The 27,024-nt window shown below is 41.0% G+C and overlaps 1 protein-coding gene across 26 annotated transcripts in view; it reads right to left on the bottom strand.

Moving 5' to 3' along the window:
• CACNA2D3 (calcium voltage-gated channel auxiliary subunit alpha2delta 3) overlaps positions 1–27,024 on the bottom strand; it is a 924,345-nt gene that overhangs the window by 278,158 nt on the left and 619,163 nt on the right. For all 26 annotated transcript variants that reach the window (XR_014823278.1, XR_014823270.1, XR_014823269.1 and 23 more), the window contains 6 exons: positions 24,933–24,978; positions 24,676–24,773; positions 22,569–22,662; positions 19,593–19,688; positions 16,172–16,293; positions 12,901–12,981 (listed from right to left, as the gene is read on the bottom strand). Coding sequence is in view for 3 of the 26 variants with exons in the window: in XM_084988628.1 (XP_084844754.1) it covers positions 12,901–12,981; positions 16,172–16,293; positions 19,593–19,688; positions 22,569–22,662; positions 24,676–24,773; positions 24,933–24,978 (537 nt within the window). In the remaining 23 variants the exon portion in view is untranslated. The remainder of the gene's footprint in view (positions 1–12,900; positions 12,982–16,171; positions 16,294–19,592; positions 19,689–22,568; positions 22,663–24,675; positions 24,774–24,932; positions 24,979–27,024) is intronic.

Raw genomic sequence — 27,024 nt, 5'->3', positions numbered from 1 at the left:
AATTTTTTCTGAATATTAAAATAAACCAGGATAGAGTAAAGAGTAGATTGAAAAAGAAAGCAAAAAGAGATCCCAGAGAAAGCCAGGTGTCGAATCGGCTCCATCTTGAGCACTGGTGCCTCCTGTTTGCTCTGTGCCTCAAATACCATTCCAGTGAGTGAGACTGAGCATCTGGTCGAAGGATGCATCAATTACTTTCCAGGTGAGAAAAAAATCTTTCTTTCCCTTGCCTTGAACTGAGAGTCCTTGGCCAAGAAAGCAACATGAGAAAGGGAACTAAGATGATCTTTTTATACGTCGGCCTCATTTCACCAAATATTTCTAGAATTCGTGCTGTGTACCAGGCATGATGAGAGGTGTTGTCGTGAACGGTCATGTAATCTTGGCAACTACCTCATGAGACACTTGAACACATATTACATGCTGGGAACGACCAAGGCCAACAACGTGTGCCTCCTCTCACTGCTATGATTTAAGAAGTTGAGTGCCCTCTGCCAGAGGTCTGGTGATGGTGCAGGTCAACCTTGTCCCCTGCCCCATGTGATTACAGGACAGAGAAAATCCCAAATATGGGAGGTCCACCGCAGAAAACCCCAAATATGGCTAGAATCCTCACTCTTCAACACCTGTGTTCTGCTAGATTTCTAGGCACAGATGATAACTCAGGCAAAGAGATTCCTGCTTTACGAGTAGTCTTTGAAGAAAATGGTTAAAACGATGCCTGCATATATTCAGATTTCTATCTTTTGCCTACAGTTACCACAAAGAGCGGTTGGCGATGAAAATAATTACTTACCCTAAAATGTCAACAAGCCTCACAGCACAGAAAAATATAAATCAAATTGTTTAGATTAACAAATGCAGAGTTATCATTTGTTAATACGAGCAATGAAATGTTTTCACTGTAAAAAACATGGCAGATGAAAGACCCAATTTGCAGGGTATTCTGCGAGAACCACAAATTATCTTTCACAACCACTACAGCTCATGAGGAATAATTTGCAAACGCCTCATAGATTATTTTCAGCTGTTTATTGCTGCTGTCATATTCACAGATTCCCCTATAAAAAAGCCCTTCCAACATAGAACCTTGCCAAAGGAATATAGTGAACAAATATCGTGTTTTAAGTGCTGATTGTTTCTCAGAAAACTATGTGAAATATGGTTTCTTCACCATATTTAGTGGGGCAGTATCACTATTTTTGCTTTGCCAGAGATCGCAAATTCACAATAGCAGGACCCAACAGACGTGAGACATACAATGAGGGCACAGGAGGGATATCTGCCACAGAGGTAGCGGAGAAAGAAGACCTAGTGTCAAATCTATGCCTGAAAAACTTTTAAATTTAAGGCAAATATCCCTGGCCTTGTGGGAACAGTCTAGTGCTTCACATGATAGAACATGAATAGATAATTGAGCGTTTTATTATTTTTTTTTCTGACAAAAATGGAAGACTGAAAAGTGAATAGCAGATGTCTTCCTGAAGGTTCATGAAAATCAAATCACACTGCTCACATTCGCCAAGTTACCCTAGAAATAAGACACTCTTGTCTTAGGTCCTAAATATCCAAGCAAGTGGCTTAATCAATTTCTAAAATAATCCATCTGTAGCACCCATTATAGTTTTACAACTTTAGAAACCTATATATAACTTTCTATCATAGATCAGGAGATACCTGCTTTCAGTTGGATCAAACCCACCAGTGAATGCATTGCTAAAGGCTATTATACAGAAAACTACCTGCATATGATATTCCAACCCCACAGGGCACCAATGGGCTGTGATTTACATACACAACTTCAAGGAACTATCCTATTTTCCCTTGAGATGAAAACTCTGTATTTATTTTTTTTTTTTATGCCCAAATTGCAATGAGGTCTCAAAGAAACCTCCCTCTCAATTCAGAGAAGCAGCTTTGTAATCCCCCCACTCCCCTTTCAGATATTTTTTTTCTTTCTTTTTTTTTTTTTCTTTTTAAGGCCACACCGGCAGCATATGGAAGTTCCTGGGCTAGGCGTCAAATTGGAGCTGCAGTTGCCGGCCTACACCAAATCCACAGCAACGTGGAATCCAAGCCACGTCTGTGACCTACACCACAGCTCATGGCAATGCCAGATCCTGAGTGAGGCCAGGGATTGAATCCACATCCTCACGGATACTAGTCGGATTTGCTTCTGCTTTGCCACAATGAGAACTCCCTCCTTTCAGATTCTTGACTAGAGTATCTACACCTACTTTTCACTCCAATGACACTGAATATTCATTTGGATGGATAGAACAGAACATCACCCAGTTTCAAAGGCCCATCAAGAAGAGCCAGAAAAGGAACCAGATGACTGGGAGTTGGAAACATCCTCTGAGAGTATTCAGACAAGGCCTGGCAAATTGCAGAACAGCTGTGACCAGCTCCCCTACCTATTTTAGACACTGCTAATAGATTATGGCAAACTTCTCTACTCAGCCCAGCCAAGGCCTCGGAACCCTTTTAAATCTGTTTTCTAGATACTAGCTCCTGATCAACCGGAGTTGACTTATCAGACTAAACCTATTTGCTCCCCTGAAATAGTCCCATGTTCTTATTTTACAAATGGGAAATGGAAGCATGGAAAGGGAAAGGAATTTTCCCAAAGTCACACAGATAATTTATTGCAGACCTGATCAATGCAGCTGCAGGAGCATGGGGTTAGCATGAATAATACAACCCATTCCTTGCCATTCTTCATTCATTCTGGTGAACCACAATATCAAGACTATGACATTATTATATTATTTGTATAAGAACAATTATAGTACCACCAACAACATTTATTGAGCACCCAGTTTTAAGCCAGTATTTTCCAAGTGTAAATTTTCATTTTCTCTAAGCCTCACATTAACCAAAACATGTGAGCATTTTACTGCTACATAGGAGAGGAAAATTCATAATCACTGGATTTGGTTCATTTGTTCAAGGTCCTATTACCAATACGTAGTGCAGTGGGCATTTGAATGCAGGTCTTCCCAAGGTTAAAACCTGGGCACTTTTCAGGATGTGACAAGTTTATAGAATTGGGAGTTGGGATCCTTTCCTGGCACTGCCAGCACTTATCTTAAAACATAGCAGAGACTCCATGACTTCAGCCTAGAACTGACTGCATTTGATGAGCCGAGTTAAGAAGTAAAGACACTGCGTAGTCAAGGAAGAGTCAAGAGAAAGCGGTCTCCAGCCCACGAATGGCATTTAAAGCCTTGAGATTGGGTGGGATCTCCAAAGCCCTCCAACATGTGCAATCAGGAGATGAATGAAATGTGCAAAGGAGACCTAGGAGGGTAGGCAGTGAGGTAGGTAAAGAACCAAGTAAGGAGGTCTTTCAAGGAAAATGTGATCAACACAGTCAAGTGCTTGCTGACAGACCAAGAAAAATGAATATCTGGAGTTCAATTTTGGATTTGGGACTGTAGAAGCTATAGGTAACCTTGATGAGAAATGATTCCCTGTGGATGAAATTTAGTTGCAGTGGGTTCCAGAAAGCATGAGAGAAAGCGAGAAGAGCATAAAAATGAGAAATAAGACAAATTAATGTACTTTAATAACAAATAATTTTGGCTGAAAAAACCTGACTATATCAGCAAAAATCCAGAAGTTGATAAAAGAAGGCTAGTGAAGTAAAACTATATAAAATGACCATGCACTCTGTTTTCATTCTGAACTTTCTTAAGCATATGGAGGTTCCCAGGCTAGGGGTTGAATTGGGGCTGTAGCCACCGGCTTGTGCCACAGCCACAGCAACACAGGATCTGAGCCACGTCTGCAACCTACACCACAGCTCAGGGCAATACCGGATCCTTAATCCATTGAGTGAGGACAGGGATCCAACCTGCAACCTCATGGTTACTAGTCAGATTCGTTTCCGCTGTGCCACAACAGGAACACCTCTTTCTATGTTTTTTAAGATAATTGTATGCCCTGGTCTGCCTGAGCCTGGTCACATATAATTTGGTCTTGAAGTAGGAGTGGCATTCAGACACTGATCCTGACCTCATGCAGGTCTTTTCACCCAGAATAGAACATGTGAGCTCTTGTTGAGTGCAAACTGTGGGAGGCTGTGGGGATAAACAGCCTTTGATCATCACTGTTCCTTTCTCACCAAAGACTAGCAACACCATTTTCCATGAGCATGAGTCTACATACTGACTGTCAAAAAGTTTATGCTCCTGCTGTAGCCTCTACTCATGCCCTCTCCTTCTAGGGAGGGGGAATGCACATCAGCTCCTTTATCCTCTCCAGCCCTTCACTTAGCCTGAGTCGTATATTTTCTAGTCTTAACTGAGATCAAAATCCCACCAAGGTCACTAGGAGATCTGCCTGGATTAAGGCAGCTAAATAAATCCCCAAATCTCTCATGAGCATGCCGATGCCGGGTGGGTGAGGGAGGGGGAATCCCAGAAATCTGTTTTCCACCAAAGTATGCGAGGGCATTTTCAGTGTCTACAAAGCATCATGCTGATTACACTGTTCAGAGGTTATAAACTAGAGTGAAGATTAAGTAAATCACTGTCTTGACTGACAATGAGAGCATGTATTTTTAGAAAGCTCAGGATCTTTGATTGGGATTTCTGGGTAACCACATATACAAAAACATTAGGCACAACTGATGGACACCTTCTGATAGAGGAAGCTCTGTCTTCAACATCTACTTACACGGCCTCCACATTAAATATCCTTTCATTTTTTGTAAGATAAAAAGATGGCGAAATCAGTGAGTGAACAAATTAGCATTTTATGTGTTTCTTTTTAAATGGACTGTGACATATTTTTATCTAAAGTGGGAGTTGGCAAACGTTTTCTGTAAAGGGCAAGGGAGTAAATATTTTTAGCTTTTCAGTTCATGCAGTCTTTATTCTGATAACTCAGGTCTGCCATTTCCATAGAAGGTGTCCATAGACAACCTGGGCATGGCTGCATTTCAATAAAATATTGCTTACGAAAACAGCTGGTAGATATTGGACAAGGTACTTATGTCCAGCATATATAAAGAGCTCATATCTCAACAATAAAAAGACGAATAACGTAATTTAAATAGAGTCAAAAGATCTGAATAAACATTTCTCCAGTGAAGAAATTCAAATAGCCGACAGGCACATGAAAAGATGCTCAACTGAGTTAGTTATTAGGGAAATACAAATCACTTCATGCCTGCTAGGATGCTTAAAATAAAAAAAAGACAGACAACAGTAAGTGTTGGTAAGATTGTGGAAAAACTGGGATTATAAAAAGGTGCTGCCACTTTGGAAAATAGCTTGTCAGTTCTTCAAATTATCAAACCTAGAGTTACCATATGACCCAACAATTCTATTCCAATTTCTATCAAAGAGAAATTAAAACACATCCACACAAATGCTTATACATGAATGTTCATATCAACATTGTTCATAACAATTAAGAAGTGGGAACAACCCAAATGTCCATTAACTGGTCAATGGATAAACTGTTGTATATACATATAATGGAATATCATTTAGCAACTGAAAAGACAGAATACTCATATTTGCTACAAGATGGATGAACCCTGAAAACTTTAAGCTCAGTGAAAGAAGCCACTCACAAAAGGCCACATGTTGTATAATTCCACTTATCCACAATGTCCAGAAAAGGCAAATCTATAGAGACAGGAAGTAGCTTAGTGGGTTGACTGCGGCTGGGGTGGGGAGTGGATATCAAGAAAGAGGGTAGGTGGGAAATTGTTCTAAAATTAGATTGTGGTGATAGTTGTACAACCCTGCAAAATACCAAAACCCAATAAGCTGTACACTTTAAATGTGAATTTTATAGTATGTGAAATACATCTCAATAAAACTGTAAAGAAACAAAACAGGTAGCATCCTAGATTTGGTCCTGTGGTCTATAGTTTATCAAACTCTTCTAAGGCATAGGTACATGAAAGTGTGAATTGCAAAGTACAAAACATTTCAAGATACTATAATGACATTCCTTATGCAAGTTTTCACGGGAACAGCACACGACAATAAGCATTGATTAATAAATGGTGGTAGGTGTAACACATCATTCTTAACAATGGTAACAAAAGCAATAATAATTTAGCAGCTAACCATTATTGAACACTCAACTATAAGCATTCACCAAGTACCATATTTATATAAATTTATATATTTCTCTCAAAAGGAACCAGAGGAGCCACCCTGCTGAAGCCAGACTGACTCTGGCTGTGAGAAATATTCCATTGTTGCTTTATTCTTTTCCTTTTCTGTGATGATGAAACAGATCTCCATCTTAAAAAACTAGGCTGTTAGAAATCCAACCAAAGCACCAATCAACCTCGTTTTACTAATGTGAAAACTCAAGCCCAGAGCAATAAGGGGGAAATGGCCCTGTGCTCACTTCTAAATCCTTGGCTTACAATTGCTTTAATGTTCAAATCCCACAATGACCTCAGAAAGAGGAGTCTTAACCTGTTGATACAGAAGGTGAAAACCGGGTATAAAGACCTGTTACTCCAAAACTATGCTGCTGATTTGGGGGTGGAGGATGTGTTGGGGCTTTTGATAAGGTTTATAAAAGAATAGTGGCTCATGGAAGTGAGTGTCCTGGAGAGTTAGCACAGAGGATACAGTTTCTCAAGACTCCAGGCTATTTTTATTCCTGGAGCAATGAACCTCAGCAAGCTCTGTCACTGGCTACCATGGTATGCAGAGCAGCTGTTCGATGTGGCCGACTCTAACTTAGATTCTATTGCAGGCTTGCAATGTAGCATAATTGTTAGCTACATCAATAATCCATTTCTATGAAGTTTGCTGTTATTATTCCTACAGGCTTAGATTTCCTTTAGCCCCTGCACTGCAACCATCAGTTAGCTTAAAAAAAAAAAAAAAAAAAAGAAAAGAAAAGCAACTGCCAAACACATAAAAAGCCCCACCTCATAGCTGACATTTAGAGCAAAGACATGCCTTGGGTCCCCTCACTTCCCCCACTGGGGCATCTGTCCATCTCCCCATCAGTCATGCTTTTAAATCCTCGTAATTACTGTCCAAACCTGAGAGACTCGAGTGTATCTCAGAGTAGCCATCTAGACACAACCTGTATGAGAGATCTCATTCACAATTTCTGGAGAAGTTCATTCCCTCTGCCTGGAATGCCCATCCCACAGATCTTTGCACAATGGCTGTCTCATCATTCTGGTCTCTGCTCATGTCACCTCTTCTGGGAGGCTTTCTCTGAGGCCCCATCCTCCTCACAATCTGGAGAAGCATTGCCTCTGCCACATACAAATGTGAACACGAGTGCTCTTCCCTGCCTTTGCCACTGTCAACCACACTTCATTTTCTATAGAGCATTAACTGGAAATTCCTTCTCCTCTTCCTTCCTCCTCCCTTCTCCTTTTCTTTCTCCCATTCATGCAACACTTGTCCGTTGTCTATACCTCTCAGGCAAGTGGGGGTTCTCCTCCACTGGCAGCAACTTGGTTGGAATAATTCCTCACCAGGAGCTGCCACCCCAGCCTCTGGGCAGGGATGCCAACAGTGCCCTTTCGTGGTATCAACCATCATCCCCTGATGTGCTCCACAATGGCCTCCAAGGTGCTTGTTCTAAGCTGTCTCCTCAGACCTAGGCACACAGTAGCTGCTGGGTATATATTTACTGAATTCAATAATTAAAAATGAAGAAATGAAAACAAGTTCTTTTTGTAATACACCTATAAGGGAAAACACTAAATTTGAAAGCACTAAATTTGAAAGCATTTGAAAGAGTTGAAGTTTGTCTGTCAGTTTAATCCAGCATTTCTCAATCTCTTTTCTACTAACATTTTGGACCAAATAATCCTTTATTGTTGTGGGGGGGCTGTCCTGCGCCTTGAAGGATATTTAGCAGCATGCCTGACCTCTACCCACTAGATGCCATTAGCACCCCTCCTAACCAGCTGTGACAATCAAAAATGTTTCTAGATGTTGTCCTGGGTGTCAAAACTGCCCCTGGTTGAGAACAACTAGTTTAATCAGTAAACATTAATTTCTGCTGTGATAAAGCCCTCCCTTTGCTCAGCTCTAACAAACTAGAGTTTATCCATGTAGACTGGACACATAATTCCTGAATACCAGTTAACTCATATATACCAAATATATGAAATCCCAGTAAAAGGAATGTTAATAACTGGAGTATTTGCCTAGAACACTTTGGCAACATTATTCACCCAATTCTAAGGAATAATGTTGTCAAGATGTTATAGGCAAATATTCTGCTTATCAACATTCCTTTGGTGGAATTTCATATATTTGGTATATATGAGTTACTTAGGTAACTCTATATTAAATAGTATACTCAGTTTAAATAGCACATACCTGACAATAGCTAATGGTCAGCGATGTTAATCGATCTCTTTCTTAACCAGCTGGTTAAAATGAGATCTTCTGTCCTAACATCAAGCACACCCCTTCATTCCACTGTCCAGAATTATGCAAATGAAACCTGTTAACCCATGCTTTCCAATTTCCTCCAATGAACAGACCTAATGTGGTCTGAGTTCCTTGCAAAGGAACAAACTAGCAGATCAGAGCCCATCAATATATACTAGAAATCACTGACTTTTACACTTAAAATAGGTGAATTTTTGGTATGTAAATCATACCTCAATAAATCTGTTAAAATATGTGTTTCCATAATCAATGTCTCTAATGTTTAATCTATTTCTTTCTGTTATTGATCGGATTACCTATCATAAGCATCATGTTAGACGCTTGGAGCTCAGAAAAGACATTTGCTGATGCAGAGACAACTACTGAGCTAATACAGCTGCCATTAGGATGGGATGCTAAACAATTTTTCGATGCCTTAAACACCCATATTGATCTATATCATTTTACTATGGTGTAGATGGGAGTTTTAGTTGCTGAATGCCTCACTCAGAGTCTTGGTCAAGTACTGTGTTCCTACTGTCTGGTCAGTAAATTTTGGAAGTATCTGTACCTACAGATGGTATGTAAAAATGAAGGCTGACTTTCTTAAGTCACTTAGCCAATAGTTTTGACTTATTTGCCACGTCGGCCCTTACACTTGACACAGGGAATAAAAAGGTAATTAGGACAGCCCTTGCCTTTGGAGAATTTAAAATTCATTTAAGAAATGAAACTAGAACATTTTAGGACAGATTTTAGATTTTAATATGTTAAAATTTACATTTTAAAGCAAATGCAAATAATTCAGAATTTATTAGCTATTACTTTAAAATTCAGAAATTTGAACTTCTTATCAGAATTTTAGATTAAGTATTTTGCATCTGTCAGAGGGAGAGTCTAGAAGGAGAATAGGGAAGTCAGACAAACACTGCAAGAAGTTCCCTGAATAGTTACACCATCCACCTTGGCTCATTTCCACCCTGCTATGCATTTCTTTTCTTCTCCAGGCCATTTCCACCCTAGTCCAATGGAAATCGTGCCTGTGATTGTCAGTCTGTAGGGCCTGGTCTCTCCTTTGAAAGTAGAGTGGAGAAATAACACCATGATCTAGGTAATTTATGGAACTCATGTCAATAACAACTAAGTAAAGGCAAAACAGGTTTCTACAAGTGCAATTCAACGTACCAAATTCTCACTGAGGGTCCACTATGCTAAAGGGACTCCCCTGGGTTATGCTGTGAGGGACTGAGGGTGAAAAATACAAAGCCTTTGAACTCTAGCAGCTTCTAGGTAACTGAATTCTAGCTTTTGAATTCACTTGTCCTCTGTAGATATGGTTTTAAAAATAGCTGCTCTTTTAAAGATCTCTGGTGGAGGGCACAGGGGTGGGGTGAGAGCCTGTGAATTACAAGGCTTGGTTATTATTCATTTATATCTAGAATGCTGGCAAAAGAAGGAGGTCGGGGAATATTTACTGAATAAATGAATGAATGAATAAGTATGCTGCCAACTTGAAGATAAAAATAGGCCACCTCAAATCCTAGCATTTTTATACTTCTTCATATTCAGATATTTTCTTGCTTTTTTTTCTCGCATTTTATTCCCAAATCAACCCAGAGTGAGGTGAGGGAGATGATAATCCCAACTCTATATAAGATAGAACTTCAGGGATCTAAGACCACACATTTAGCAAGTTATAGAGTGAGTGACAAATCAACGTGGGCTTTACAGTCCCAGGTATGCATTTCCAATAACAACAGAAAAATGGATTAGGGGCCTGACACACACAGCAGGTTCCAGGACTCCAGAGAGACTTGGTGGGTCAAAAAGAAAGTCCTACCACTTCTTCCTTTGCAGTGGGAAAGCAATTAAGAAAATTTAGCACACTAGTGGCAGCTGGAGAGTTGGCAAGTTCCTCAAGAGAAGGACTGTAAGCAATGTCACAAGCCAAGAAGATGGATGGGGTCCATTTATGCACTGAGGCTGACGTATAAATGGAATCTGGCCCAGTTTGACTGCCCTTTCTTCAAAGATGTCATTGACAGATGAGTATCTAAATGTTTTTGTTTAAAAAAAGAAAATAAGAAAATAGAAAGAAAGAAGAGAATAAAACACAAACACACACACAAAACCAAAACAAGAAACTCTTTCTATCCCAAACAGACACATGTAGCCAATGAACATGAAAACACCAGATCAGACCTGGGAGCCCTGCAGGCTTTTCAAAGCGGTCCTTGACAATGATTTGCAAAGTTGTACACCTTTCTTTTCAGATAGTTCTCAATTTAATGCAAGGATTTCTTTGAAACCCCAAATTACTGCCAGTTGGCTACACCCCATCTGCTGTTGGAGGCACACTAGTGTGGGGGACAAGCCTGCTCATATATTCATCTTCACCTGCCAAAACAAGGTTTCTTACCCAATTAAAATGAGCTCTTTAATTTTAGAGTAGTAAACAATGTCTACTTAATTTGAGGAGAATACACAGAAGAAAGTTACCAAAGCTAATCACCCAGTGACATAATGGGTGAGTCAGAGTCAATGTAATTTTGGGGAAGTGCTGAAGAGCCCTCTCTGCTTTTGGAGACAGAAAGGTCTTTTGGAGGTCATTGCCTCCATGGTGCTGCATCCGTGGCAGCCTTCGATTTCAAAATCCAGCAATTCTATTTTATCTTATGTCTACCCAACCCACTTTTGAAATGATTAATAATCACCATATTTAAAAGCTAAGAACTAAATACACTTCCTTGGATAACCTTGTTTCTTTGTCTTGCTCTGTAATTATTTGCTGAAAATGGGCACCTGTTGACACATACTGAGTTGTAGTAAATAGGAGGATGTCTTTTCCACCCACTCATGGTTAGCCAGTCAGGTCTCATGACTTGCCTGTGGTCTCTGGCCAACTGTTTAACTCAACAGTAGACAAGTGCACCATCTGGAAAAGTCATAGTCTTCACCAGACTGGATAGACAGTGCCCAGGCCTAGTCTACATTTCACCCATGCTCAGCCAAATAGACATTTATGAAATACAAGCCATTTAGAAATATTTGAGCATACTAAACTTTGACAGGATAGGCAGAGTGATCTTAGCGCCAAATCAGAGCATCCTTTATTATGACTAAATGAGAAATCCAAAGAAAAGTTTTCAGAAAGAAATTTCAAACAGACAGTTTGGTTTGGACCATGTCATTATCAGCTGTTGCATGTGGCCCCAACTCCAGGGAGATAACATGCCTCCAGAACTAGCTGGTTGGATCAGGCTGGAGGTGAATAAGGCTAACTGACCTTTAAGCAAAAATAAATCTTGCTGAGTTAAATGATCCTGTCTCCTACTTTCCTCAAGGAACATGAGACACTAACAACAAAATGTGAAGATAGCAGCCCTGAATTTTTACAGTCCTTATCTCCTGCATGACGAGTTACAGGTCTGCTGAGTTCATGAGCTACAGGTTAGATGCATAAGACTGTCTTCCTTGCCAACCAAATAACCCAGGAATAATTAAGGCAACTGTCCCCAAATCTTTCAATCCCTGCTAATACACGTATGATGTATAGACTAAATCGGAAATAAAGAGTGCGTTGGCAGGGAGAGGCAGTATTTCCTAGCCAAAGAACAACCACTTCAAACATGTATGATCCATCTGAATTCCTTCCCACAAGTATTTGCAGTGTGTGAAGTCACAGAAGTTGATCTTCAAAATCACCCTAGAGTACAGCTTATGGAGAGAGGCTACCCCAAATTGGGTAAGGCTAACCAATATCAGGACAATACTTGGAGGGTCTCACCCATCCATCAACCAAAGGCTTCACCAATAATTTATCAGAAATAGACAATGTGCCAGACACACATTTAGGCTCTGATTTTCTCAGCAGCTGTCCTCAAAGGAGGGCTTGTGGCAGCTTCTGGCCCTTTAGGTAAATACTACCCATGAAAGCCCCCAGCCAGCCACAAAGATCTGCTGACACTCTTGAGAGTGAGGGAGACAAGAAAAGCCAGAAACAGGGTGTCTTTGACAACACAAGACTCAATCATAAAGTGTTTTGGCTTCTCCTGTCCCAAACCCAGCACCTGCAGATACAACTAACTCTGATGAAAATTTCAGACTCTTCAGAGAAGGGTACATTTCAGCTTGCATTTGCCTAAAACAAACCCACAATTTTCTTAATACAGCCCCTGTTATCCTTATGGTATAGAAATGAGAGATCTGGATCTTACTTTAACTGAGCATGGTGCCCACTGTCAAGAAATTATCTCTGCACATACCAACACTTTCTTGCTGGCTCAGAGTTTAAGAATAAAGGTCCTCAGAAATATTTCTGCTTTCACAACAAATTCTACCAGCTGTCAGAACGTTGGATTGGAGGAGATGACACCAAGCTGAGAAGGAAATTTTTTTAATGTTTTCTACCTTTCTGAAACCAACTTTCTGATACAGAGAAGTAGTTGACTGATCAGCTCAGTGGACACCAGGCTTCCTTTATATTCATCTACTGAAATCTATCATTTACCTGCCACCACTGGAGATTTCCGCTCATCTAGGAGCTGGATGGAGGTACTTGCTGTCACCACATTGCTTTTGTTGACTGTTCCTATAGGAGGGGGAGAAAAAAGAAACATGGTGACAAAAATGAGGAGTGTCATAGCACTCATGTTAAGAGAGCTATGGTACTGGTTGGCAGTCACCAGTTCTGCAGACTGTTACTTCCCAGAACCCAGAGCTGGTCCACCCTGTTAGGCCATAGGTGCCAGGTGGGTGATCCTTTCAGCTGAAGGGATCAATCCACTGAGTTATGACCACCCACACTGGGGAATATCCAGCCTCTTCACATCAAAATTATTAACAACCATGGAGGGACCACAGTTTTAAAAATGTGTGGTTACTAATTGTAGTGTTTACCTGTGTCCATTATCATATTTATATTACCTTTCTAAATATAGCCACGGAGAGCTGCTTGAGATAAAGTTTTAACACTATTTTAAAATGAGTTAGAGGAGTTCCTGTCGTGGCTCAGGGGTTAATGATCCTGACTAGTAACCATGAGGACTCAGGTTCGATCCCTGGCCTTACTCAATGGTTTAAGGATCCAGTGTTGCAGTGAGCTATGGTATAGGTCACAGAGGTGGCTCAGATCTGGCATTGCTCTGGCTGTAGCATAGGTAAGCAGCTGCAGCTCCGATTCGACCCCTAGCCTGGGAACTTCCATATGCCATGGATGTGGCCCTAAAAAGACAAAAAAAAATTTTTTTAATAAAATGAGTTCGAAATTTTAGCCCTGATTTGTTGGTTAAAACTTTACTGATCTATAAAATTCTAATTTCAAGCCCAGTTTTTCTGAGCAAAAATTATAGAGCTGGAATGCAATCCTTATCCCAAACTCTTACTAATACAGTAACAATGTGGTATTAGTACAGAGATTTTTAATTATTAACAATGGTTCTAATACCCATAAATTAAAAGACACTGAATACAAATTCCTAATGCCCATAGTTATTGTTAGTCCAGTGTCTGTTTTATAAAAGGTTCAATAAATGTGAGTTGAATGGAATCCAATTGAATTTAAAAGCAGGGAGAAGGTAGGTCTGAATTTGAATACACTTATGACCAAAGCAATTAAGAATTTTCTTCTGGCCTGAATCTCTGCCATAATAAAAACCAGCTTCTTTTCCAGTGTGTACAGGTATTCAATACACTAGGGAAAAACGAGAGAGAGCTCAACAGCGACACTTACACTTGGTGAATTTTAACATTTTCCCAAAATCTAAAGGGGCCATGAAATCTTCTAAGATATTATGTCATCCATAACTTTATCATGACCAAGGTAAATTCCTTTTTATTATGTGATTTCATTGAAAGTTCAGCAAAAAGCCCACTTGCCAAAAATCAATTAGACAACAGCCTTAATTAATCAAAAATTTTTTCCAGACATAATTCTTTGTGGGAAAAATGATGAATAATATCAAAGCCAACCAACATGAGGGGCCACCACACACAAGGACACATACACACAGCACTGTTACAGGGTGTTCTTATTATCTGTAGCTCCTCTTCCCCATGCAGTTTTGGGAAAAAGCCCTTCTGGATAATTTGATGGTTCCAGTCCAGATCTAGCAAGCTAAATTCTATTTTTTTTCTCCAGAGGACTATGAAAAAGAAAGTATCATGAGACTTCACGATTTAAAAAAAGACATTATTTTTAATGTTTGCAGCAGAATATGAAACTCTACTTTTATTTGCTCTTTTCAGTAATAAAAGTGATGTAGATAAACATAAAGATCCTGGAGTTCCCATTGTGGTGCAGTGGAAATGAATCTGACTAGGAGCCATGAGGTTGCAGGTTTGATCCCTGGCCTCGCTCTGAGGGTTGGGGATCCGGCGTTGCCATGAGCTGTGGTGTAGGTCACAGACTCAGCTTGGATCTGGCATTGCTGTGGCTCTGGTGTGGGTTGGCGGCTGCAGCTCTGATTCGATGCCTGGCCTGAAAACCTCCATATGCCGCAGGCGCTGCCCTAAAAAGACAAAAAAACGAGAAAAAAAAAAAAAAAAAAAAAGAAAGAAAGAAAGAGCCTGAGTCACCTGCAAATTTATACTGGAGAATACATACATATGTATGGGTATGGGTACACACAGACCTGTCAGCAAAGGAGCACAGTCTCCAAGAATCTCAGTCCTTAAAGAAACCTAATCAATAATCTCTAGAATCCTACCTAACAAGGGAATTTCTACAATAACATTTGGCCTTTCCTTGAATATCATCATTAATAAGGGACCATCTTCCTAATGAGTGCGTTCAACTAATTATTACACAGTTCTTATCAACATGTCTTCTGCACATTTTGCAAGTCTTCTTTCTAAAGATGTTTTCATTCATGGAAATGAGTAAGTGCCCAAACTTAAGGAGGAGTTTTGACACTAAGCATTAGAGAGCCTCAATTAGGGTTAACTTGGGAATGTTTATAATAGATTAATACGAAAGGCCCTAATATAAAACATAAGTATATAATGAACTGCCCAAAGCAATCCAAGATTATGGAATTCTGTCTTATTCATGTCTGAAGTTTCTACAATGCTCAGTACAGAGCCTTGCACAGAATGAGCACCAATAAAATCAGATTCATGAGACAAGAAAAAGTCAAGGACAATTGAAAGCCTCTCCAGTGTTTTTGTGTGTGTGTGTGTGTGTTTTTTTTTTTTTTTTTTCTTCTAAACCTGTTGAATTAAGGCAGTGTTCAGTTCTCTTTTGGGGGGAGGTAACCTTAGTTTTTTTTATATCATAAAACCTTAGGACTGGAAGAATCATTGGCTACATGCCTCTCATTGGTCACTGCAGCTCCATGTCAGAAGAGCACAAGGCTACACAACATCTTAATCCTTACTCTTGCGTGATAATTTAAATCAGTTCTAATGGGGGACTGTCAGCCTCCAAAGTAATGTTACTTGCTGGAGGCTCAGGCAAAGGGTGTTATGGCTGCGTGAATTTCTCTAAGTAGGGCCAAGATAATATTTTTTAAAATCTATTGAGAAGTTTGTATTCAAATGCCATGTGGTACAAAATAACAGTTCTGCTTCCTGATATGCTCTGTGCATAGTCTGGTTAAGCAAAAGCTTCATTTTATTTGGGGCTGCAACACTTAATGGAATTGGTCACTGGTTCAGGGCTTGGCCAATATTTAGCTGAATTTGGTTCCCTTTAGCATCCAGGCCACATCTCCATTCTCTGCAAGCAATACCCAGGCCAGAAGGCCAAAGGGACAGAGCTAGCCTCCAACAAGGGCACTCACCTGTGCTGAATGGGATTGAGTAGACGAAGCTCCCTGGAATCTGCTCAGCTGCTCTTCGGTACCAGAGAGGGAAATGGTCTGCATTAAAGATGTTCTCCTTGTCTCCAGCTTTCAAGAAGTCCCTTGAAATGGAAAAGAAGAAGAGGAGCATGGCACCATGCAGCAAGGAAAAGCCAGCATCCCAAAGGCTTTTATTGGCTAAACACAGTGTTGGCTTTTAGAACCGGACCTGCCTTTCTCAGTACAGAGAGGACATGTGTAACACTGTGCACCCCAGAAATATCTTGTAGAGCCCTAGCAGTCAGACTCCCAGTGGGTGAAATGATTTTTCCTAGTATATCTACTGAACTAATTGTCTTAGCATCCGAAGCAAACAGACGAAGCCTCCAGAAATCATATCAGAAGACCAAAGGGTAGTCAGAAAGCTTTGTCTTGCCTTAAAATCCATATGCATAGATACATATCCTTGGGAGGATCAACATCTTAAGAAAATCTTACTCTTAGAAAAAATGTAAAGGAAAGAGTTCCCATTGTGGCTCAGCAGTAATGAAACCAACTGGTATCCATGAGGAAGCAAGTTTGATCCCAGACCCGGTTCAGTGGGTTAAAGATTCAGCATTGCTGTGAGCTGTGGTGTAGGTCAGCAGCTGTAACTCCGATTTGACCCCTATTCTGAGAACTTCCATATGCGCCAGATGTGGCCCTAAAGAGCCCCCCCACCCAAAAAAAAAAAGAAAGAGAAAAAGATTATATAAAGGAGGTAAACTGGGTCCATGTAGGGATCCTTGCTTCTTCCTCCCTTCCCCTCTTACCCTTCAGCCAAACAGGACTGCTCCTGCTTTTGGATACTAGAAGCCATTGTGGCATTGGGTGAGACAAGTCTAGGTTTTAGGCAGAGCTGAATGACCTTGGGTGAGTTACTCGGTTTAGTTACTGAGTCTATGAGCCCCATTTATTTATCTACAACATGGGAGTAATAATATCACACTTAGCTGAAACTATCAGAATTACATAACAGCATGTGTGGAAGGACTATGTAAACTAAAAATGGTTCACACAAATATATGGGATTCTTAAAGCCCAGAGGGTTCTTTCACTCCCTCTGGTTCAAATGGAAGCTGTGAGGTGAGCATCTCTTAGACTTGGAACTGATTTAGGACTTAGGGGGAGAGCAGTAACCACACTGTGGAGGCTGACATCACTGGAGGCTATATGTGTGCTACATGTGATCCAAAAGGCGATACTGAAAGCATGGAAAGCACTGTTAATATTGGGGATGGTGGCAGATTACAGAGGCCATTAACTATAATGGATCTGCTTCCAAAAGCAGGTGGTGGAGGCAGGATGGAACCTCAGTATAGGAGGCTGATGATAGCATATGTTAGCTCTAGGATAAGAACTTTATATCATCCAGACCTCTCCACAATATTTTGAACTCTTCCCTGTATGTTCAGTTAAAAAAAAAAAAAACATAGAAATTCTAAAATATTTTTTTAGCCCTGGCTAATAGAGTCATCCAAATAGTTGGGTCTCAACAGATACCACTTGAAAGGAGAATGTAGGCAGGACAAGACTCTAAGACAATGGAAGTCAAGGTGCCTCTATAGGCCTCAGTGACTGGAGTTTCCTGAAGACAGAATGATTTCATCCACCCAGATATCCAATGAGTATTCACGCTGGGCCACAGTAATGCCACAGTAAATAGAACCCAGAGTTGTAGGTATTTTTAGGTCCCCAAAGTAGTTTTACATCCATAAGTTTTCTAATTCTCATAGCAACTCAGGGAGAGGATTACCTCATTTTTCAGATGTAATGAGTGAGGTAAGCCAGGTACACATCCTAGTAGTCTTGACCATAGTCCTACTGTCTTTCAAATCCATCAAAATCACCTGGATATCAGACTAGCAAGGCAGTATGTTTTGATGTTAGCACTTTTCTTGTGTTTGTTTTAATCTCAAAACATATAATAGCCTTTCTCTCTGAGGATTACAAAGTCTATTCCTGTGTCTCCCTTTGGTTCTCTGGATCCTAAGAGGAGAAGGTGATGTGTATCCTGACAATGACACTTTTAGTCCTTCGTGGGAACTTGCCTCCTGGTAAAGTAACTGTTCAGGGACAAAGGGCTAAAGCGGGCTTGAAAAGAATCCAGCCATAAGTATAGTCAACTTTATAAATGATGAGTTTGAGAAGCTGAGAAGGAAACAGTTCTAACATGGGATTTAAAAGTCTGTTCACAAGACATCCAAAAATCTAAGAGAAGACTTGGTCTTATAAGATCTTATGGTTGATGTCAGGGCCTCATCTAAGAGATGCAAGATCATTGCCGAGCTGGGCTTAATGGGACAGGAGTGTCTGCTCAGTGCGCTCCTGATGGACCAATTCCTCTCAAGTCAACAGCCACCCCGTGACTTGATATTTGTCCCCCCAAGGTACTCTGAAGGTCAAGGTTTGTGAAGTTCCATGGTAAACCTCTGGAATCACATACACATACTTTGCAAACTCTGAATCTCAGGTTCCATTCATCCCTGGCCTAATAACATCTCCTACCTCAGAGAAAAGGAATTGAGAAAACTTATTAACAGGGTCAGGAAAGATTTCCCAGGCTCATACCTGCTCTGGTCAAACAGGAGCTTGAAGAGTTAAGACCCTGTGCTTTTCTGAAGACACAGGGGCAGGGGGTGTGGGAGTTCCCTGGTGATCGAATGGTTAGGACATGGTGCTTTCACTACTGTGGCTTGAGTTCGATCCCTGGTCTGGGAACTGAAATTCCACATCAAGCTGCTAATGTCATGGCCAAAAAAAAAAAAAAGACACAACACAGAGGCTGAGCAGGACTTTAAAGGGCATTCAGGTACTGAACTCGGTGACACTCTGCCCACTGTCCATGTGGGTCTCTTTGGAAGGAAGAGGAGACTCTGTCAAACCCAAGGGCGACCAGAATGACCAGAATGACCGGTCCTGGGTCTGGGGTTCTGCAGGCCCTTGGTTTCACACTGAGGCACAGAGGCTTGCTAAAATGTACACAAACAAATAGGAGACTTGAAACACAGGCAGGAACTCCTCAGCTGAGCTGCAGGACAGCTGAATGCCCTCCAGCCATTTGTCAGGAGATGAATAAGTCCTCCCTCTGGCTGCTCTGCCAGCAGCCACACTATCTCCAGAGTCCTGAGATGAGCAGGACAGTGGACAGAAGCCAACAAGAGTAAAGAACACAGAAGTGTAGAGAGCCAACAACAGGCAGGTGAACACATACGCTGGGGCCCCAGAGGTAGAACTGAGAGGAAAAAAGTCAATAGGCCTGGGGAGGCCCGAATTTATTTTGTTTCTACCACTGGTGGAATCAAGGAATGATATAAGCATCCCTTTCAATGTCCCATTTCAGGAGCTCCCTGAGCCCCTGAAGAGGGGTGCTCCTACTCACTGGTTGGTGAGCTGCTCAGCCCCAACGAACAGGTTGATTCTTGAGAGGCCCGTGCGAGTGCCAAGGAAGGCTACCTCCACACCCTTGTCGGAATTCCTGAAAACAGAGCGGCAGATGTCAGGGGGATTCTGTCAGAAAGTAAGCAGATAATGAATTTTGCATTTTAAGACTCATTGAATATTTTGTGAAATAATAGTTTCGAAACTTGAAATTTTAGAAGAAATTATAGAAACACACACACACATGCAAACTCTTATTCCTTACAAAAGTTTTCATGGTAATTCTTGCCAGAAAAACTAAGAGGTCCATGATGAAAAAAAAGTAGCATGAGAATATACACTTCCAATGCTAAGTAAGCACACTTTATCTCAAGGTTCTGGGTGCAAGTTCAGAAAGAGCAGGACAATTTTAATGAGAGGGAAAAATATCCTTAGATCTAGACTTTTGCACTAATGCTACCAAGTCTACTCTTTGTCCTGAACCATTAGGGCTGTTTAGCAAAAACAAGCACCTGAGCTACTGAATCAAGTTTATAGCATCCCACAGCCTGGAAATGTCTAGGATCTGAATTCTACACCATTCTGGGGACACCAACTAGTAACTTCTACCAAATCACAGGCTTATCCTCACCCTTACTATCGCAAAGGGATGAGTGAAAAAAATGACTTCTGCAAATAGCCCTGTAGGGTGTCATGCATAGGAGATCTAAGGATGGCCTTAGAAGAGAAAACATTTGAAAATTCACTAAAGATTTTGTTTAACTTTCAAGGCAAATTTTATATGTCTGAACATGTTCTTTGGGGTATTCACAATGCATCCTTCTTCAAAAAAAAAAAAAGTGGTCTTTCTCCACAAATACATAATTTTACTCTAAAATGAGAATGTGAAGAGAATAGTGACTGATTCTTGAGTTTGTGTCCCTGCCCTATATGTTAGTAGCAATTTGATTCAAAGCTTTATCCATGTCATATTCAATGTAAGGTCATTTAGTTACTTGATCTCTGATGGCTGTCAAAGTGGTCAATACTATCTTCAAGTATTTAAGGGGTAAATCGAAACCAACACTATGCATTTGTTTCTACTCGTAGCCTACACCAAATTGGAAAGTTAGGCTGCCCAATCAGTTACAGATGTGGACTACAAAGCAAGCTACCATTTTGGAAATCTTTAGCATCTGTTAGGGGTGAATCAGCAATCTGTGCACAGGATTTTGAGTTTCATCAGAACCTAAAAGAAACATTTCCACATCCACTAGGCAATATAATCACAGGAAAAGTTTTGACTCTTTCCAAAGCTCTCAGGGAGTAAGATCCAACCATGAAAGCAGCCCAAACATACTCCCAAATATAATGACAGCAGTTATATCTTTGGGACTCCAGACTCATGTATTAAACTACCTACCTTACATCTATTCCTGGGAGTCATTTTAACCTTAAAATGTCTAGAGAAGAATTCTGGCCATGTCTGGTCCCAAATCTGCTCTTCCTTCAAGGTCTTAGGGAATGGCACCACCATCTACCAAGGTATTCACATCATAAACCTGAGAATGATCCTTGACAGCTCAGCCTCCCTCCTGTCACATGGTGAACCCATCACCAAGTCCCGGGAGTCTTACTTCCGAAGCATGCTACAAGTACATCTCTTCTCTTGTGCCCACTGCCACTGCCTTGGTCCAAGTGGCAATCCATTGAAATGTTGTAGGAGCCTTTACTATTTTTCTTACCCCCATTACACTCTTTTCTCCACATAGAAGTACAAGGATTGTTTTTAAAAATGCAAATCTGATCACATCCTGCCTAAAATCTTAAAATCTCCTTCTTAAAATTTTTCAATGACTTTCCAATATTCTGGGTGAAAAATCCAAAATCCTTAACCTGATTCCCAAGGTTCTGAACCACCTGGACCCAATGTGGCCTTTTCTCCCAATATCTTCCAGCCTGCCCTCTACACTGCAGCTCTATTGGCCTTCTTTAAATTCCTTAACGATGCAAATACTTTCTCACCTCAGGGCCTTGGCACATGCCATTCCAGTTCCCCGGAAACTAGTTCCTACTCAGAAAAGCCTTCCCTGTCTTCTACCTCCACTCTACGTCTTGTTACAGCCTGCATGTCTAATTTTCCTTCAAATAGTTATCACAGTTCTTACTCATGTAGCACAGGTACCATGCTGGGGAGGGTTATGTTTGACTAAGTTACCTCCATTTTACCAATATTTAGCCCAGTGTCTAGCACATAACAGACACACAATCAACATTTGATAACTAAAAGAATGAAAATGAGAACAAAATGAATGACACACCTGATAGAATATACAAAAGAGAAGATAAAAGAAGGAAAGGAGCTAATAAAGAATAGAAAAGGAGAGAATGTACAATGTGAGGGTATAAGAAAAAAAGGTATTTTTTTTCTTATTCTTAATTGTTAATAGCCTACTTAAAAAAGTAATAATGATGATGACAATAATAATAATAAGCTACTGAGGCAATTCTCACCCTAGTCTTTGACAACAAATACCCTTGCATGCCCTCCTCCCCCTACACCCTCCACTTCAGAAATAAACCGCAGGGTTATATCTGACACCCTAATGAAATAGAGCTCTCACTTCCCCATCCTCCTCACGACCTAGCCTGGCCCAGATCCCAAGTTCCCTCCAGACTGTGAAGTAGAGGGAGACATTGCAGGGCAGGAAGCAAAATACTCCTTCCGCCTCCCTCTCTCTCAAAAGTGTCACCCTACCTCAGCATACCAAATTTCATGTAATGTTAAAACTCAAACAAATTACATGTCAAACCCAGGAGCTTGCCATCCAAGCCAGAGCCGCTAATCTGCTCTAGCTCTTGTGGTTTGGAGCTTTGGGGAAAATTAAAGAACTTTAACACCAGGCTCCTAAAACAGTTTAGTTCTTTAAACCATAACCATATTTCGGACGGCTTGTGGGGAAATGGCCATGAAAGGGGGACACGTGCAACCACTTACTCAGATTTGTTGAGGGCAAGGCTGGTCCAATAAGCTTCAATGGGAGCACTCACCACAGCATCAAAAAGGACTTCCTGTATCAATTCTTTATCACCTGTTGGGAGGGAGAGACTGGAGAAGATGGCTTTGGCTGGACCCCACATTGTAGCATGAGATACATGGCATTCATTTTGCAGTATCTGCAGGCTTCTTTCTCATATGGTACACTGCTTTATGTGTTAACCTCCCACCAGCTGAAAATACAAAACATTTCTGACACCTGATAACTGGCAATACAGAGACCACCACCACCCCCCAAAAGCATGTGGATGAGAGGATAGTAAATGGTTATCCTGTAGTTTTCTGCTTTCTCTCCCCATGGAGTAGTTCATGCCATGGACCAGTGTGCCAACTCTGGGATCTGGAGGTTAGATCCTCAGAAAGTTTGCTCTTTTCATCCCCATTTCTGTCAACTATCAAAATCTGCAGTTCTTCAGGGCCCTGATCTCAGGTGGTTATAAGAAGGGAAAGGGGTATGATGCTTAATTACTCCTGGGACTCTAATTTTGTGATTCCTTCCATTAAAGAGGATTTTTTTTTCCACTTTAAAGGAGGGTATCTGTCCTAATCCAAAGGGATTCTTGAGAAAGCTCTGTGGAAGAGGAGGATATCATGAGTCTAGCAGAGATATTCTAAAGCCCCATAGCTTTATTATCTACAGTGGGCCTGTTCTCACTTTGGCTGGTGGCCAAGAAGACAGTGGAGCTTTGTTGTAAAAGCAAAAACTAAAAAAAACTCATCCTCAAAGAGACAACGGATAAACTGAGATGTAGTTATACAGTGGGAGGCTACAAATGCACTAAATGATCAACCCAAATCTCAAAAAGATAACATATAATGAGTGAAACATGAGTTTTGGAATAATATATATTATGCCATATTTTACCATATTTATAAATCTTATTATAAAAATAATGAAAATGATACACACTATTTATGAAGATACATACACACATATGGCATACGTATAGTGTAAAATGCATGGGAATGATGAACAAATACAGGATGAAAATTCTCTCTGGGAGCAGAATGGGGCAGCATAGGGGCACTCAGGATCTTCAACATGATCTGTTTTGTTCCTTAAAAAGTACCTGAAGCAAATATGGCAAAATATTAAAATTTGACAAAGTTTGGTAGGAAACGTAAGTGCTTTTTTTATATCATCTCTCTACTTTTGTTTTTTAAATGTCTTTCAAAAAGTCAAAGAAAAATGAAAAATTGGGCTCATATGATGTCTCTCTGTTCCTTTCTCTACTAGAGCATTTCCCGAAAAGTACATCCCATCCATGAAGATGTGGTTGACATATGGAAACTTCCTTACACCTCTCATAGGGCTATGTGGTTATTCTATAAGATAATATATGTAAAGAATATTTCATGTCACTGAATCTGTTAGGAGTAGGGACCAGGCTCGGTTCCGGTGGATTGATTGCCCCCCTTCCCCCCAACGCCCATGCCCAAACTTTAGCTGCTGGAACTAATTTACATTTGTCCAGGGACTGTTCTTGCACTTGGTGAGCATCAGGCCTGCTGCTGTTCTCTCCCTACCCCCCCTGCACCTGCTACTGGCCATTTCTGACTCACTGAGCTCCCTCAGAGGGCACTTGTAGGAGGGAAAGCACCAGAATAGACACCTCAAGAGGCAATATGTCACAGTGGCAAGCCCATTCTGGAGAGAACCAGGAAACCTAAATTATGACCTTGGATGAGACAAGTACTATTTCCAGCCCTTGTTTCACATTTATAAAATAAAACAGCAGACAGTGATAGTCCCTTCCCAGTTGTAACATTTTCATCCTACTCAGGTACATGACCAAATGGTTCAGTATGGGGACAAATCTAACACAAAGGGTTACATTGGGATTGAGGATTCTGCATGACTTGTAGTAACCCACATTCCTTCTCCTGTTGCTACAGGAAGCAGAAAATTTGACTGTATATAATGTGCCTGAGCATCTCTGACAAAGCAAAGCTTTCCTTGAAAAGTGAAAGGAAGTATGGTTTTCAGTTCACACCCCCTTCCCCAACAGCCACATGCACACACATGTGCATTTGAAATCACACTCACATTGGAGCAGAGGTTCTTTGCCTTTGAGATAGAGTTTAATAGCTTCGAGTTGAGACAGATGACGGTGCTCTGGGTGTAGGTCAGTGTTGCAGTAGGACCTAGGAACATGACATGGCCCAAAACAAGAACATGTATCTATTTATAGCATCATGTGCCTTTGCCATTGAACCAGGGGAACTGGGCAACGGACTACTGGTAACTCAAAATCAAAGAGTGCAATGAAGACCAATGCGGAAGAAGGATTGTTCCATTCTTACCATTCGTCTGCCAAGGACACGTCGGGATGTTCTAAGTCATGTAGCCCTGGAGGTCAAGGAGAAGGGCATCATGAGTAAGTACCATCTGTGTAAGGCACTGACCCCATCATCCTCTCATGTGCTTCAAGTGTTCTAGGGCAGTGACGTGATGCGGATAGGGGGAGTAAGGTAGACATTAACTCCAAAGATATGTGCCTAGGAAAAGGGACTCTGCATGTAGGAAACAAGTTATTTTCTCTGGCAGAACCTTCCCCCACTTGCACCTCACTCAGCCACCGCTGAAACTTCCCCCGGCTGAGTGCCCTAGGAAAACCTTAACTCTCTGATATAAATGATACACCAGTTAGTCCTAGGAGAGAAGCTTGGCAAGATGGTAGAGATACCAAGTTTAAAGTCCCGTACAGTCTGAGTTAAGATCTTGGGTGGGCCACTAAACTCCTGTGATATAAGAAGGTTGCTTTACTTTTCTTAATGTCAGTTTCTACATGTGCAAAACAGGAATAATAATGGTCCCTAACTGACAGGTGGTTGTGAGGGTGAAATTATAGGTTGAATGATATGAGACTGCCAACACTCAACTGCTTTTTGACCAGCAAAAATTGCTAGTTGTTATAGGATCCTAAGTACAATGAGTCATCAGTCTGGAAAGGTAGCTAGAAGAACTGAAGCTCTTAGGGAATTGGGGATTTTATATAGAATGCTTGAGACACCCTGACTCTGTGAAATCATTCTTTCCTTGCATCTTCATGTGACATCATTTTGATGAGTCATCAGAAGGCACACACTTCTGCGTGACAACTTCAGGAACTCCAATGATTGAGAAAGTCAGGTTCCCAAGTGACCAACGGTATCTTAGTACACTCAGGATTTCAGTTTTCTCCTCAAATACAAATGTATAAAATAAATTGTAAAGTACTAGACCTACCATTACAAACTCCTGCTTGATTTTATAGGAAGTAGGGAATAAATTAGAAAGACTATCATCCTACACGTCCCCGGTGGCCATATCCTGGCTTCAGCGCCTACTGGTTGAAGGATATTGGGAATGCCACCTCAACACTTTGTGTTACACCAGTCAGAAGGTGCAGGTGATAGTGTCTAACTCACAGACCACATGAGAGGGTTGAATGGGATAGTGATTAGTCCCTAGGACAATCTCTGTATCCATCCATCCTTTCCTCTCTTTCTCTCTCCCTCCTTCCCTCTCTCCCTCCCTTCTTTCCTCCCATTCTTCCTTCCATATATTTACTGAGCATCAACCATGTGTCAGGTACTATTCTCAGCCCTGAGAATATAGCAGCAACCAAAACAAAAATCACTGGTGCCCTCATGGAGTTCCCATCATGGCTTAGGGGTTAAGAAATCCAACTAGGAACTATGAGGTTATGAGTTTGATCCCTGGCCTTGCTCAGTGGGTTAAGGATCCAGTGTTGCTGTGAGCTGTGGTGTAGGTCACAGACATGGCTCGGATCCTGTGTTGCTGTGGCTGTGGCGTCGGATGGCAGCTACAGCTCTGATTAGACCCCTAGCCTGGGAATCTCCATATGCTGCGGGTGTGGCCCTAGAAAAAGACAAAAAAGACCAAAAAAAAAAAAAATTCTGAATTATGGAGTTCCCGTCATGGTTCAATGGTTAATGAACCCAACTAGGAACCATGTGGTTGTGGGTTTGATCCCTGGCCTCACTCAGCGGGTTAAGGATCTGGCGTTGCGGTGAGCTGTGATTTAGGCTGACAGCTTCAGCTCTGATTAGGCCCTTAGCCTGGGAACCTCCATGAGGCACAGGTGAGGCCCTGAAAAAGACAAAAAAAAAAAAAATAATAATAATAATAATATAAAATACTTTCTAGTGGCAGAAAAGAGATACATAAATAAAATTAAAATACACAGCCTATCAGTAGTGAGGGCTAAGAAGTAAGAGAGAGTGAATGAAGCCAGGAGAAGGGGTAACAAGAGATGGGGAGAGATGAGAGAAAGTGTCCTTGTTAACCTGGGAGTCAGGGATGATTCACAGTGACAGTGACTTTAAGCAAAGACCTGGAGGAGGTGAGGGGAGAGCCATGTAGTAACTGAGAAGACAGTGCTCGTGGCAG

This window comes from Sus scrofa, chromosome 13 (assembly GCF_054392235.1).
Source record: "Sus scrofa isolate SSC_HxYL_T2T_F1_AM1 chromosome 13, Sscrofa_HxYL_maternal_Yorkshire_Landrace_v2.0, whole genome shotgun sequence".
NCBI classification, from domain to species: Eukaryota; Metazoa; Chordata; class Mammalia; order Artiodactyla; family Suidae; genus Sus; species Sus scrofa.
The sequence above is the reverse complement of the archived record's forward strand: the minus strand, read 5'-3'. Positions and strand labels throughout refer to the sequence as shown.